General features: G+C 41.9%; 2 protein-coding genes across 2 annotated transcripts in view; both read left to right on the forward strand.

Annotated features, from left to right (window-relative positions):
* The first annotated feature begins 1,810 nt into the window (after positions 1 to 1,810).
* LOC139302736 (E3 ubiquitin/ISG15 ligase TRIM25-like) lies at positions 1,811 to 11,379 on the forward strand. Its single transcript, XM_070926454.1, has 9 exons — positions 1,811 to 2,410; positions 3,319 to 3,414; positions 5,276 to 5,356; positions 6,390 to 6,542; positions 7,626 to 7,785; positions 7,994 to 8,032; positions 8,502 to 8,582; positions 9,393 to 9,470; positions 10,771 to 11,379. The coding sequence occupies exons 1-9, from the start codon at positions 1,811 to 1,813 to the stop codon at positions 11,322 to 11,324; spliced, it is 1,842 nt and encodes a 613-aa protein (XP_070782555.1). The 3' UTR covers positions 11,325 to 11,379.
* Positions 11,380 to 14,167: 2,788 nt separating this feature from the next.
* man2b1 (mannosidase, alpha, class 2B, member 1) overlaps positions 14,168 to 15,117 on the forward strand; it is an 11,256-nt gene continuing 10,306 nt past the window's right edge. The window contains exons 1-2 of the mRNA XM_070918004.1: positions 14,168 to 14,278; positions 14,535 to 14,637. Coding sequence (XP_070774105.1) covers positions 14,168 to 14,278; positions 14,535 to 14,637 — 214 coding nt within the window. The remainder of the gene's footprint in view (positions 14,279 to 14,534; positions 14,638 to 15,117) is intronic.

Genomic DNA, 15,117 nt, shown 5'->3' on the forward strand with positions numbered 1-15,117 from the left:
TAAAAACATGCACATAAACAGAATAATTGTGATTTTGCTCTTAGAAATACATATATATATATATATACTGTATATATGTATGTATTTTTTATAACAAGAACTGGTCAGCAGAGGGCGTTATGATTCTTATAACGCTCAGACAGATGACACAACTACACATTCTCACAATATCACCCCGTTGAAGTGACAACAGTTGGCTTAGTATTTGACTTGCAAACAACTTTTCTCCACACAATCGTATAATATGCAACAACAAGAATACGGTGTGTGAAAATAGAACTTATACATGTATTTAATATAATATATAATACATTATATGTGTTATAAGACATGCATCATACACAGTTTATTGTCTCTTGTCCTTGTTGGACTGCTGATGAATTCAGCCATGTTGCATTTCAGCTCTTGTCCCTGCTGGAAATCTGTCTTTATTTTAAAATCCTAAATGCTTGGAGGAATTGCAGCATGTTGCTACCAGCATCCAGATCTGAGACACTGAACGATATTTAAAGACTTAACAGAGCACATAGCAGTTTTTTTTATGTTTAAGGTGAACATTTATTTTCACATTTCATATTTTAGACCAAAAGTGACTTCACAGGATGACACTTAGGCAATGATGAAAGGTTAAAGTATCTCCATTAAGTGGCTGTGAGGTAAACAACCATGTGACTAAATAAAGTCAGTCTTGCTGTCATGTTTAAGTAGGATAATTGAAATATTTAACCCTTGTGTGTATAATTGGTGTTGGGAATCCAGTAAGAGGTTGTTTCAGATCTTCACTCATTCTTTGTTTGCAGTCAGATCACAATATTTCTGAGTGAGGATGTCGTTTTTAAACATTTGCAGCATGGCTCCAAAACTCCAAGACCTTTAATGTGAAAAAATACATAAATATCAACATTAGAGAAAAAGAAAAAACACCACAATAATTTTATGATTAATAATATGGTTAAGAAAATGAGCAAAAAGAAGAACTTATTGCAGGGCTATTGTATTGGTTTACAGTATATTGTATTCATGCTACTGTTTTCTATCCATCCCTTCTACGGTCATTTTAGTATCACGACAGAAAGGCTGCACAGTTTCCTGCTCACACAATGATTTCTTTATTCACAGATGCTGTACTCATAAATAAGACAATGTCGACACAGGAGGCAACAACCAGAAATCGAAATACAACCGTTTGACAAAACCCCACAATGAAAAAAGATAAAATAAAGAATACATGAGATGAAATTTATAAGAAAAAATAAGAAGACAATGTGAAAAATAAAGGGAAGAAGAAGAAAATGAACTGAGACACCTGTGGAATAATATTATCATCACAGATTCTAAAATTAAGTTTTAAAGTTTTACCTGCCAAGTTTTGCTTTGCACACGAAGCCTTATAATGAGACATGTTGCTGTTAAAACTTTCAAATGTCATAAATAAAATTCCATTCACCTCCATTGAACTGGGCTGGAGGCAGAAGTGTCAGGGACAGATGTGTGCAGCATCTGTTGGGGGGGGGGGGAAACTGGACACATAAAACCAAAACTATCTGTGTTTGTGCCATGTGGGCGAACTGATCCTTTAAAGCCCTCAGGTGTCTGTAAGACAGCGCAGAGGGCAGCAGACCGTCGCACCCTGACGCGCTGGATGACATCGCGGAAGGGCTATTCCTGTATCCTGACCCCTCCCCTTCACAACAACACACCGCGAGTCAGGAAAAGCTTCTTCATCAACAACAGCGGAGTCAACAGGCGGATCAGAAGCCACCGGAGATCAGAGCAGACCCCCCCACACCCCGCCCTCCCCATCGCAGAGATGGCCCAGGCGAACATCTCGGTGACGGAGAGCCAGTTCAGGTGTCCCGTGTGCCTGGACATCCTGAAGGACCCGGTGTCCACCCCCTGCGGACACACCTACTGCATGTCGTGCATCAACAACTACTGGGACCAGGCGGATTCGGGCCAGTTCAGCTGCCCCCAGTGCCGGGAGACGTTCAGCCCCCGGCCGGTGCTGCGGAGGAACACGGTGCTCGCCGAGGTCGTCGACAAACTCAAGCTGAGCGAGATGGTCACGGCGCCGGAGCTTTACCTGGGGGGGTTCGGAGAAGTGCCGTGCGACTTCTGCCCGGTGGAGAGCAAGCTGAGGGCGGTCAAGTCGTGCCTGGTTTGTCTGGCGTCCTTCTGCGAGCTCCACCTCCTGCCGCACCGGGAAGTCGGCACGCTGCGGCGGCACAAGCTGGTGGCCGCGGTGGAGTGTCTGGCGGAGCGGCTGTGCGCCCAGCACCGCCTGGGGTTGGAGCCCGCTGGGGGCGGCTCCGAGGCGGAGGCCGCGGTGGAGTGGAGCGGGGACTGCCTGCTGTGCGAGGCGGACCAGGAGGAAGTGCACAATCTGGACGCCCAGAGAGCCAGGAGACAGGTACAGACACCCGCTTGAGGTTTCATGACAGATTACAGATGTAGGACTCCCAATCAGCTGATACTGATGGTTCCCAAAGTCTGTCTAGTGGAGGAGGGCTCCAGAATCTGACCCCCAGGTCTCTTAAACTATGTAAACTCTGGGTGAGCACATTTATCTAATGTTAGAGATGCTCAGGTACATTTCATTCAGAGCAGAGGCTCCCAAACTCCCTACATTTGAGTTTCACTAATTCTCAAATGGAAAAAGCTCTGATCAATACATCTGATATGTAGACTCCAGAATACCACTTTAGACTCCAGCTTCTCAGATGTTTTCTCTGTGGCCCCCGTGCAGGTTTGTGTAACTACAACCCCCCCTCCAGACCCGCTGTTGTGTGTTACTTACTGTGTTGATCCATGCGAGACAACCCGAAATAAACCCATGTAGGAAACTGACACGGCCAGTGAATTCATTTAATCTACCAGTTTAGTGTTTATTTTAGACCATCACGGTTTATAGGTGTAAGAAGAACAAAATGCGGCCTGGACTGACTCACATTCAGCTGTTCCTTCATATGTTTTTGAGTTCATCGTGCTGAACTAAAGTTTCAGATTTGTTTTGATTCCCACAATATTTTCTATTAGCTGCTTTTGAGTCAATTAAATAGTCAAATAAATAACAAACAGTAATCAAAACAGTTCAGAATGATGTTAGTATCACAGCATCCACCATTATGGCGTTGGTGGGTACAGTATTTTTTAATAATTATGTTCTTTTGTAAGAGATAAAGCACGTACAGTGCATTAACACAGCCTCCATCCAATGGACAAACATTCATATAAGAGGATGTAGTGAAAGTTCCTCCTCTCAAACACCTGAAGGCCGCCTCTGTCTTACTGTCCAATAACTGTCTGTGTGTCCTTCAGCTTCAGCTCCAGGAGTCTCAGAGGACAGTTCAGGGGAGGACACGGAGCGGAGAGAGAGAGTTGGAGGAGTTTCAGCAAAGCTTGGAGTCCCTCAAGGTGACACACACACTCAAACACACACACACACACAGACAAGATGGCTCTTCTTCTTTGGTAACTGTATAGTTCTGTGATATCATCAGCCTGAGTGATGTTACTAAGGGATCAGCTGGTACACCTGGAATATACCTGGAGCATACTACCTGTTGTCATCCAACACCCCCTAAAGAAAGCACGGAGCAGCAAACATGCCTCAGTTGTTGTTTGGAGTGACTTTAACTTCCATAGTTACAATAACGATGTTGGTCTCCACAACTGATTAAACTTGATTAATAAGGATAAACGTTGTTTGTATAACTCCTTCCTTACATGCAGAGTAGCTCAAAGTGCTTTACATCAAATTGTATATAAAAACATTTAAACACATAAATTAAATTTCTGTAAGTTTCAATAAAAGCAAAGATTAAAGAGGTCTTGGAAAATGTTTCTTAAAGGAATTAAGTATAGAGACTACGCATGGAGATGCTAAACCACTCAGAGCCTCATAAACTAGTAATACGATTCTGAAAGAAGCAGGAAGCCGGTGCTCTCTTTGTCTTGTTTTTGTTAAAACTGGCAGCTGAAGTCCGTTAGCAGATTTGTTTTTTTGTAATCCAGTTGAAAGAGCATTGAGATAGACGACGAGAACACCAACGTTATTCACGCGTTGGTCGTGCATCAGAAAGGGAAAGATATGTTCTGACTTTTGCAGTATTTCTCTGGTGAAAATCATTATGCATACAAGGTTTAAATCACTGTCTGAGGACACTCCTCTGTCTCCAACTGTCTGACCAATTTGTTCATTTTGAGCAAACTGTGATTATACTGCTTATTTATATTCATATTTAACAAATCACAGTGATCTCTCGTGAGCGGTTTTGATTGATTTGTGCGTTTGAATCAAGTTATTTCAGTTATCATTAGTTATGACGAAGTTATTATAGTTTGATTAAGTACAGCATGAGACTAAAGTCTTCTCTCCAACAAGTAGTTTTTCTCCCAGGGATGGATTAATAAATGTGAACATTGAGAAAAGTAATTCATTTCCAGTCATGCAGCCCTACTTTGATGCCATATATGCAGTAGTGTAGTGTGGTGTGTGCTATGTAAAGCACATGAGATAAAGGATTACATAATCAGAGCTGTTGTATCTGTTTCCATTGTGAAGCTAATTTAAGGTGCAGTTTCTAAGCCACTTCCTTCGGCCTTCCAGGAACGTCTTTTCCTCTCCCTCCCCTCACAATCCAGCTTGTGGCTGCTCTGGCTTCTTGGAAAACTGTTGTGTTAGCTCACTAAATGTTATTAGATGTTGGATATCACTGCTCAGATGGCAGAGGTTCGTGCCATATTGTCGCTGTCCAATGAAGGTCATGTTTAACTGAAGGAATAAGTATTTCTTTATGGGTTGAGAGTTTTTTCTTGCCTCTTAAGCTCAATTTGATTTTCTGAAAAAATGTTAAGTCAAAAAGGTAATTTTGGAAACACAGGATATATAGGATTTTTTCACAGGCTAGAGACAATGTGTAGGTCAACACATGTTCAAGTTACAATGAACTTTACTCACTTAATCTCACATTATTCGTGCTGGAGGATGGTGGGGTGGGACATAACACATCATTCTAAGCTGTACAACAATCAAATATTATTGATGGGATATCGTATAAAAACAAATGTGAAAAACTGTAATTTATTGTTTGGAGTTTTGTCTTTCATGTGTACTTTAGTAGATGAAGCTGCCATTAAAGATTCACCGTTTCTTAGACAGTGACAGTTTCCTCAATGTTTGAATTTTCTGCTTCATGGTGTCTTTAAGTATTTACTTTGTTCCACTCTGCCTACTGTCTGTGTGTGTGTGTGTGTGTGTGTGTGTGTGTTTCAGGTGTCAGCGTCGGCTGTTTTGGAGGACAGTGAAGCTCTGTTTGCAGACATGGCACTCCGCCTGGAGAAAACCAAGGCAGAGGTGAGGAGCAGCGACTAGAAGTATGAGCTATAACGTTACCAATAGTTGCAGCAGTCGTAATGATAACAGAGATTCTCTTTTCGTAGACGTTAAAATAGTACCACAACGTATCAGTTGTAGCAGTAGCTGCAAAAGTAATAAACTTCAACTGATCTGAGGAGGTTAATGGCAACTGTAGTTGTTAAATGCTAACAATGCTAACAAAATAGTAATTCTTATATCTTTGTTAAAATAACACTAGTTAATACCAATGTAACAGAAAATGCCAGTTTCCGCATCTCAAAAACAGGAACAGGAGCTAACCCAGAAGTGGGCTGGGACTGTGATTTCCAAAATAAAATTGTATATACAGCGCTTAACAAATTTATTGGACCACCTGTCATAAAAATGAGAAAACACACATATTTTAGAAATCTGTCAAAAACTTGTTTCAAACTAAAAATTGTATTGTTATTTATTAGGCAAATAACAAACTGGAACAACTAAGTAGTCCTTATTCACATATATTGATGATATGATGACAGTTTGCATTCTCGCAACCACAAAACAAATGTTTCTGTTCAGGAATGCAAGTAAATAACTGTAATTTGGCATCTCAATCAAAAAATAATAATATGCTTTACTCTTTTGTTCTGCTTTTTTGTAAAACAGTGAAAATTCATGGATAACAACAATAATTATATTTTAGCATTAAAGATATCATTTTGATTAAAGAGCTCGGCTTGCACATACTGGTGGATTAACCATTACAGAGACATCAAATATTTTGGTCATCAGCAATACTGTTCATTTAGGACACCTTACACTGGGTGGGGGTCTGATACATTTGTTAAGCACTGTATATACATTTACATATGCATTTGACCCACAGTTCTGTCCTTGGAAGGACTCAGAAGTGGCATTATGACCATAGAGTACTACAACTTTGCTGTAAAAGGATCAGTACAGCTGTGTGTAGCTCAACGCAGTTCTTTTTACACTCTTATGTGTCATTTCTGCGCTTTGGATCAGAACATCTACTTGTGTGTCGTAGGTTCGAGCAAGGCTGGAGGCGAAGGAGCGAGCGGTGGTGGGGAGGGCCGAGCGAGACATGGAGGTGCTGGAGAAAGACCTGGAGGAGCTGAGGAGGAGAGACGAGGAGATCAGTCAGCTCCTGCAAACTGAAGACAACGCCCATTTCATACAGGTGAGGAGGAGAAAGAGGGAGGATATGGGGGATGCAATGGGGGAAAAAGAGAGAGTGCAGACCCACGGGTGAGAAGAACTCCAGAGGGAGGACAGGAAGCGGACGTAATATTTATTTAAATGAATATCAATACGAGTGTCTATATATTTATCAGAGAAAACAACATCCAGCTCAGTCTGACATGATCTGTCGTTGTTTGCAGACACACATTTCACTCTTATTTGCTGCCATCCAGTAAATCCAGTGACCTTCTTTAGTCTTGAATTGCATTCTGTGTGATTAACTGAAAATTATTGCACATATGAACATATGAATGAATAATCAATTAACTTAAATTACTGTAGTTACAATTAAGTACAATTTTGAGGTATTTGTAGTTTACTTATGCTACTTAACTACATTTCAGAGGGACGTATTGTACTTTCTTCTTCACTACAATTGTCTGAAAGCTACAGTTACTTTTCAAATTAAGATTTAACATAAAAACTATATAAGCTTCTGAAATACAATCTGTTGTTTATTATTAGAATCCCTTAACAAAAAAACATTGTCTAGTTGGGGTCTGCTGTCACGTTTCAGATGCCTGTGAGTTGTTAACATGGTTTCATTTCATTCAATAACTGATCAAATTATCCAATATTTCACAGAAAAACAAAGATTAGCGAAAAGTAAAACAAATCAATATAGATTTGGACAACTGGACTAAAATACCAGACACATGGAGTAAATGAAGTAGTTAAAACTAGCTTCACCTCAACCGGCAGGATCTGAGCACTTTGTCCACCACTGCACATTAGCAGTTCTGGCATTGGATAATCCCCCATTAGATCTAATGCATCCTGGAGGACAGAAGAACTCACCGTACGAAGCGTACTAAGAAAGGCCCAGAGAGATTCATTTGTAGATGAATGATGGAGGAGGAAGAATGGATGAGAGGAAAGAATGAGTCAGCAGTGACCAGTGGAAAAAGACAACACCCGCTTAAGTGCTATTTTCAAATTCAATTGTACAAGGAATTAAGGAGGCAGGGAGGGGGCGGGCTGTAGATGCTGTATTTTCCACTCTCTCTCTTCATCGACCCAGGCGGCTCCCCTGCTATGCGTCCCTCTCACCACCGGTCGGCACTCCAGAGCCCTCAGCCCGCCCACAGAGGCCTTCAGCGGCGCCAGGAGAGTGCTGTGCCACCTCCGCAGCCGCATGGAGGAGGTCTGCAGGGAGGAGGTGGACAAGATCAGCCGCGCAGGTACGGCACATGACCTGCAGACAGGGAGACGGTCAATAAGGAGGACGTGATATACTGAACATACTAAATACTCAAACGAGCAGACCCTCGCTTAAAGTTTGAGCATGTGCCACTTAAATATTGCAAAGGTTCAGAAGAAAGTAGATTTAAGTATACAAAATGCCAAACGTGCGATCAGCTTCATAATATGAGTTTGCTTCTCTTCCAGTTAATGAGAACTACGTGTCTGGTGGAGAGTGTGTAAAAGGTAAGCATAAGAAACATGATACACACACACACACACACTCTGTGACAGTGTCAGGTCTGAGGTGACCCATTTTTACCAGGCAGGTTTTGACATGACATTTAACACTGCGAGGGACAGTGAACGTGTTAATTATTCATGCTGAAGAGGACAGAGCGATGTCTGATACGACACACTCCGGCTCATATCAGCGCTGCGCCGTCCTAATCAGTTCAGTTCAGTTTAATTGGAAGCAAATTCAGAACAACTATTTAAGTTTAAATGAATTTGTCTTTTGGAAGTGTTTCAACGACACAGTGAGATAACTGACAACGTTTGGCCATATGATATTTATGATATTAAGGTAGACAACATCTATTTCCAAAAGCTTTGTTTTGTCTTTGTTTTATTGTTTTGTTTTGTTATTATTGGTTATTGTTGAGCTTTTAAAAAAAATATACCAAATACCATTCATGTCCCTTGTATTGGGGAGGTGGCAGAAATCTCAGAGCGGAGAACTCCAAACCGCAGCAAATACAAGCAACACTATCAGCAGGGCAACATACCGCTGGGGGTAAGTGACAAAATGTGGGCTTTTCTGGTAACTTTTGGTGATCAGACCAGGTGATTATGGCTTTGTTAGCTTGCTAACTAATCTAAGTTAGCTTAGTTTAATGCTAAGCTAAGCTAACTGTTCCTTGGCCCCAGCTTCACTTTGAACAAACTGATATTCGAGTGGTATAAAGTGGAAAGTTGCGAAGTGGGAAGAGTTATACTCAAGACAGCAAATAAGCCGAACTATTAACTGGCGATAAAGCCACTATGTGTAGGAATTAAAAATAAAAAAAATCCATATTTTGGCTCCATCTGGTGGCAGTTTCATGAACGTGAGATAAATGAGCTAAAAGCAACACATGAACGGCGCCGATTTTCACTGAGATTGTCTCATTTCCCTCAATGTGCCACCAAAATGATTGAAAAGATGTGACTCACATAAACGTTCTACACGTAGTGACTTTATTGTTTGGTACTAATACAACATCCGACATGCAGAAGTGCTTGGAAGGTTTGTTTGTTCACAAGGTGTCATTACTGAAAGCTTTTTCAGATTTATTGGATTTATGGCCTCATTACTTCCCAGGCTCTTCTCTCTGACTGTAGCTGTGCTCCTTCCTCCCTGGTTTGCCAGTCAGTTTGTCTTTTCTGCCTCATGCTCTCTTTGTATTCTCTTTTTCTTACTTTTTGATTTCACTTATCGTCTTTTGTTTCCGTCTCCCCTTCTTTGTCACTCTCTCTCTCCCTTTCAGTTCGTTTATTCTATTCCATTTATTTCCGTAACGCGGACAAATGCATTGAACACCAGTTTCTCTGTGTCCCTTATCAGCAGTGCCGGTGTCGTTCCCTCTGTCCTCTTTGTCTCTGCACCCGGCTGATCAGAGGATGAGGGCGGTATTCCTCAGGTGTAAGTACCATGTCCATCCTCCGTCCCTTCTACGTCTCAAACTGTCCACCTCTCTCTCTCTGCTGCACCCATTCAGTATGACCTTCCTGCGTGTCACTCCCCACCTTGCTCTCTCTCTTCTTCCTCTCTTCCTTTTGACCCTCTTACCTCCTCTTTTTCCATCCTTCCCTTTCTTCTCTCCGTGCTTCTAGTTCAACAGACAATGAGAGTCCTGCTGGGAAATCTGAGAGCCCAGTCTGGATCCTCATCAATGATAGATGGCAATCATACCGTATTTATGACATCCAAGTCTGTCATTAAGACCTGTTCCATGTCCCAACAAAAACAAGCCAGCTGACAAGATGACAGCGCACCATCACCTTGTTAGGCATTAATAATTCATTTGGTCACCCCTTCTGTGCCAAAATGTCAACCGAATTACTCGGAGGCTTAACATCTGTTGGTCAGGCTGTGTTCGCTCAACTCTGTGTGTCTGAAACTCTGAACTCTGAAAACTGTTAGAGTAGAGAAGAGAAACAGGAAAGAAATGCCTGTTCATTATTGATTTCAGCCAAGTCTGGGTCACCTTAAGCATGAAGAACAAAAACTATTTATACACACTGACCCCACATCTGTCATTAGTTTTGCTGGTATGTGGTCATAAACCAAAGTACTGGACGAATAAAAATGTGGACCTGATGATGGTTACTGTTCACCAAAGTTATCACAATTCATCCGTAGGGGAACATGAATGTCTGTAGGCCTGATCCTCTAAGGACCATGAACCTTCATTTGTTGAGATATTTCAGTCTGGACCAAACATCTTTAAATTGCTTCTTTTGTAATTGTCTAGATATTTAATTTACAATGATAAAAAAACGAACAGTGAAGAAGCAAATATTTAAAACGTTTGCTTGCTAAATGACTACCAGTTAGTCAATTTATGTTATATATATATATATATGTTATGTTATTTATGTAGCCCAAAATCACAAATGTGCCTCCAAGGGCTGCTCTGTACGAAACCCTCCTCAGGCCCGCGCTTCGGGAAAGGGATAATCGATTACACCACAGATCATTTCAGTAATTCCAGGTGGTTCCCCAAGCGCTGGGACACTGGTTACATCAGTTTCAGCTGCAGATGTCCCTGCATGACTGCTTTTCTTATCGGGCTGTTCTACTCAGAACTTTGTGGAACTCCCTGTCTATTAATCAACATCCCGTCAGTCTCTCTTGCAGAACATCAGGGTCATTTTGTTTGGGGCCGTAAAAATCTCAACTCCTGTCTCTTAAATCTTCTTCTCGGTTTCTTTCCCTCCAGTTTCATGTCGTCTGTCCTTGGACCCTGATACAGCCCACCCTACTCTGGTTCTCCTGGAGGGGCCCCAGGGTGCCCACTGTGGCGAGGAGCCCCAATCCTACCCCCCTCACCCCCAGCGCTTTGATTCAGTGGCCCAGGTCCTGTGCAGGGAGGGCCAGTTTGGTGGTGCCAACTACTGGGAGGTGGAGTGGAGGGGCGGGGGATGGGTCGACATCGGCGTCACCTACCGAGGTATCGGACGCAAAGGTGGAGGAAAACCCTGCCTGCTGGGGCGCAACGAGAACTCTTGGCGGCTGAGGTGTACACACGCTGGGTATGCTGCCTGGCACGACAACCGCAAGACCACGGTGGCTGCACCGCCCTGCCCCAGAATCGGCGTGTTCCTGGAGCGCCAGAAAGGAGCGCTGTCCTTCTACAGCGTGTCGGACACAGTGGTGCTCCTGCACACCTTTCGGTGCCCGTTCTCTCAGCCGCTGTACCCGGCCTTCCGCCTGGACCTGGACTCCACCTTGCTCATCTGCCCCCATGAGGGAGGCAATGGAAACCCAACCTAACTTTGCCCCCCGCACCCCCCTTCATCCAGGACCCTTCATTTAAATACTGCAGGAAAGGGCTGTTCACTCTGCTTATGAATATGAACTCTAAAAGAATATTACTGAAGAGGTTGCAGAAGCAACAACATCAGGAAGAATCAAACACTTTTCTCTTTCCATACATGTCTTTCCATCTGTGAGGGTCACTCTAGACTTGACTTTTCAAAATGTAAAAAACACTCTTTTGGACTGCTGTATAGTGCACGCTGAAGTTGATTTTTAAATTTCTTTTTATTTATGACTCGTTAACATCATTAACAATGGCTCTGATCCATGAAGCCACGACAGTGTAGCAGTGAAACATCCGCACAGGCCTGTTCACCACAGATTTGCTGTGATGGATAGAAACACGTGAACACAAGAAAGTCACGTGTGGGACAATATTTATCGCTACCAACAATACAAAGGTACTGAAAAGTATTCACCCCTGTTTTGTTTTCAGTACATGTTTTGTACCAGAGGGTGGATTTGTTTTGATTTAACTCTCTACAATGACAGGCTGAATATTTAGTACCTGCGACTACTTGAATACCCACAGCGAGAGATGTTTCTGTATCAACTTCACTGCCATGAGATGTGAGAGACCTCACTCAGTTTTTCATAATGACAATGTTATCTGCAAAAGTGACCTCGGCTTCAGATTTAGACAAAGTGAAGGCCATATCGTAGCAAATATCTTCCTTCGGGTCATGTCGGTCATGTTTTTTTTAGTGGGTGAGTTTTTGTGTTCAGCACGTTGAAGGTCTGTCTTTAAAGTAAAATACCATAGATTAAAGAAAAAGTTTGATATTTGAGAAATATCCTTTTTCGCTTTCTTGCAGAGAGTTAGATGATGAGATTAATACCACAGTCCTGTCTTCACAGTAAAAATCGATTAGCTTAGCTTTGCGAAAACACTGGAATAGAACCAGGTGGCCTGGCTCTGTCCAAAGGTAACAAAATCCGGCTGCCAGCACCTCTAAAGCTCAATAATTTACACGTTATATCTTGTTTGTTTAGTCCGTACAGAAGCCAAAGTGTAAAAATTACATGTTGTGGTTTTAAAGACAAGTTTCCCACAGTTTCCAGTCTCTGTGTTAAGCTAAGCTGTACAAACGTGGGAGCAGTAGAGATTTTCTTATCTAACTCTAGAGAACGAAGCAAAGCAGAATTCCCCAAAATGTCAAACTATTCCTTTAAGGCTGCATTCATATAGCAGGTCTTCATTCTCATTTTCATTCTCGCTATGCTAATGCTGTGTCAGGCGAGCCACACAAGCCACCGCATTCATTTTGCAATAGTTTAGTGACCTATGGTGAAAGATCTAAAATATACTTAATGTCATTGCAACACTGGTTAATTATGTTTATCACAGACATGTACTTTGCATGCTTCCAAATCCAATGCTATTATTATCTCATATCCAATCATATCTAATCAAGTCCAAACTTGTTATTACCTCATATCCATTCAGTCAAGGTTAGATTTGAAAACATATGTGACTGGCTGCAACTTTAAACTGTTCACATGGATAAGAGAACCTCAGATGGGTGTTAAATAAGAGGAAACACAACAAGAACTTGAACTGCCTCCCCTGACTCCAGTTTGATTGTAGCATTACAAGGGACAAAGATCCACTCGCGTGTGCGAGGGACCTCACCTTCCATCTGAATGGATGTCATTCTGTAGCCACAGCGTTTTTTGGATCATGGCCTTGTTTTTTATGCCTCATTCAAGTTTTGTTTTTGAATGGTGCTATTCCAGGATTATGATCACTTGACCGAGCACTGTGTGAGGCCTTTAAACCAAATCATTTGTGAAAGGAAAATGTCACACGAAGGTCAACTATTTTAATTCCAAAGACACAATAACATCACATCCAAATCTAGTCTAAAGAATATAAGAGCCTTAAATACCTTGAAAATTACTATTCAAAACAAGCAAGTCTGGAAAATTACATTTCTGAATTTGCCAACTGTATCTTATCTGGCAGGTCAATCCAAAGTAAGAAAACCTTTTTTTTTTTGCCATGAAGTGCATTATTCCACAAGCTGCAGGACTGTAAGATGAACTGAGCTGTCCATGCTGGTTTGTAAGCTTTTATTTTGTAGCATCTCGACCTGTGTACTCACTGTGCTTCAGTTATTGTTCCTTAATGTGACTGTAAAATATGGTGTAATTGTCTGAGTGTTGCTTTTTCCAAGATGAGTTCATTCCACCTTGGCTCGCAATAAACCGTGGAGGTCTGAATTGGCAGGCTGGGGCTGTTTTACATTGTGAAGTGGAAACATTAGTGCACCTTAACAGGGATTTATATAAGAAGAGTTGTGGAATAATTTACACACACCCAATTGCCAAACGTTTTCTGGTTTCTCAAATGTGAGGATTTTCTGCTTTTTTCCCTGCTTCGTTATATTTTTCATTTTAAATACTTGTGGGGGGATTTGCGCAGTGTTTAATTTGAAGAAGTCACCTGGCTAAACTTGTGACAATTGTTAATAATACTTCATAGATTAATCATTTAGTCAATTAAAAAATTATAACTCCATATATATATATATATATATATATATATATATATATATATATATATATATATATATATATATATATGGTTTATGAGAGTACTTTTCGGTTTGGCATAAATCCGTCCGTCAGGTGAGTGACTCATCTCACTGCACAGATACTCTTTGGCCTCATTTCTCTGCTTGCCTGAGAGCGCTAACTGAGGGAACAAAAACTCCCGAAGCGCCCCGTGGAAGTGTTGTCACGTGACCCCGCTGAACATAAGCAGATGTCATATGACGAGCCATTTATTTTCCAACATGGCGGCCAGGTCGCAGCAGCTGGCCGTCGCCCTCCTGTTCCTCCTCAGCGGGGTTTTAAGTTTTCCTCTCGGCCAGGAAACCAAAGAGACAGCCGCCTGCGGATACCAGGTCAGCTGCGTTTACACTTCTGCCTGTGTGTGTTTTAGAGGTTTAACATCTCGAGTTCTCCAGAGCTGAAGACTTCTCGTGTCCAGCTGTGGATACTTTCACTTTCACTCGCTCTTTTTGTGTTGTCAGTTTGTATGAAGAGCTGACAGATGATTTATTTCTTCTTATATTTCTTCTTATTACTTCTCTACTGACTTTGAGCCTTGCTTAACAACAGAGCAGTGTACTGTAGTCCTGTGTGTGTGTGTGTGTGCAGTCATGTCATGCCACCAAACCCAACCTGCTGAACGTCCACCTGGTCCCTCACACACATGATGATGTCGGCTGGCTCAAGACTGTGGACCAGTACTACTATGGAGGTCAGTCTGACACACACACACACACACACACATAATAGAGGATGCTAAAGTTTTATTTACATTCAGAAAGAACATGAAAGAACTCATTATTACAATCAGTGCATGCACCTTGGTCCCTAAATGTCTCATTCACCTCTGTGTGTGGAGAAAATCTAAACTGTGTTTTATAGCACTTTTTTATAGGTACTTTTTAATGGCTTTCATGTTAACAATTTGCCTCCTCGGATGGATAAACGGCGCGTCGGACATGGCCTGTTCATGTCCTGTCATGTGCCTTCTGTCAGTGGTCATCACTGGCAAACACTGTAATAACAGTTTTATAGTTTTAGTGCGTTTCCGTGACTGTTTCGGCATCACATGTCTTTTTACGTCCTTGCAGGTGACCATCACCTGCTGTTGACCTTTGTGGTTATGTAAGCGGAGATCATCCGCACGGTTAATGGATAGATCTTGTGTTCTGTGTTTGCATGTATTTGTGCA

This window comes from Enoplosus armatus, chromosome 2 (assembly GCF_043641665.1).
Source record: "Enoplosus armatus isolate fEnoArm2 chromosome 2, fEnoArm2.hap1, whole genome shotgun sequence".
NCBI classification, from domain to species: Eukaryota; Metazoa; Chordata; class Actinopteri; order Centrarchiformes; family Enoplosidae; genus Enoplosus; species Enoplosus armatus.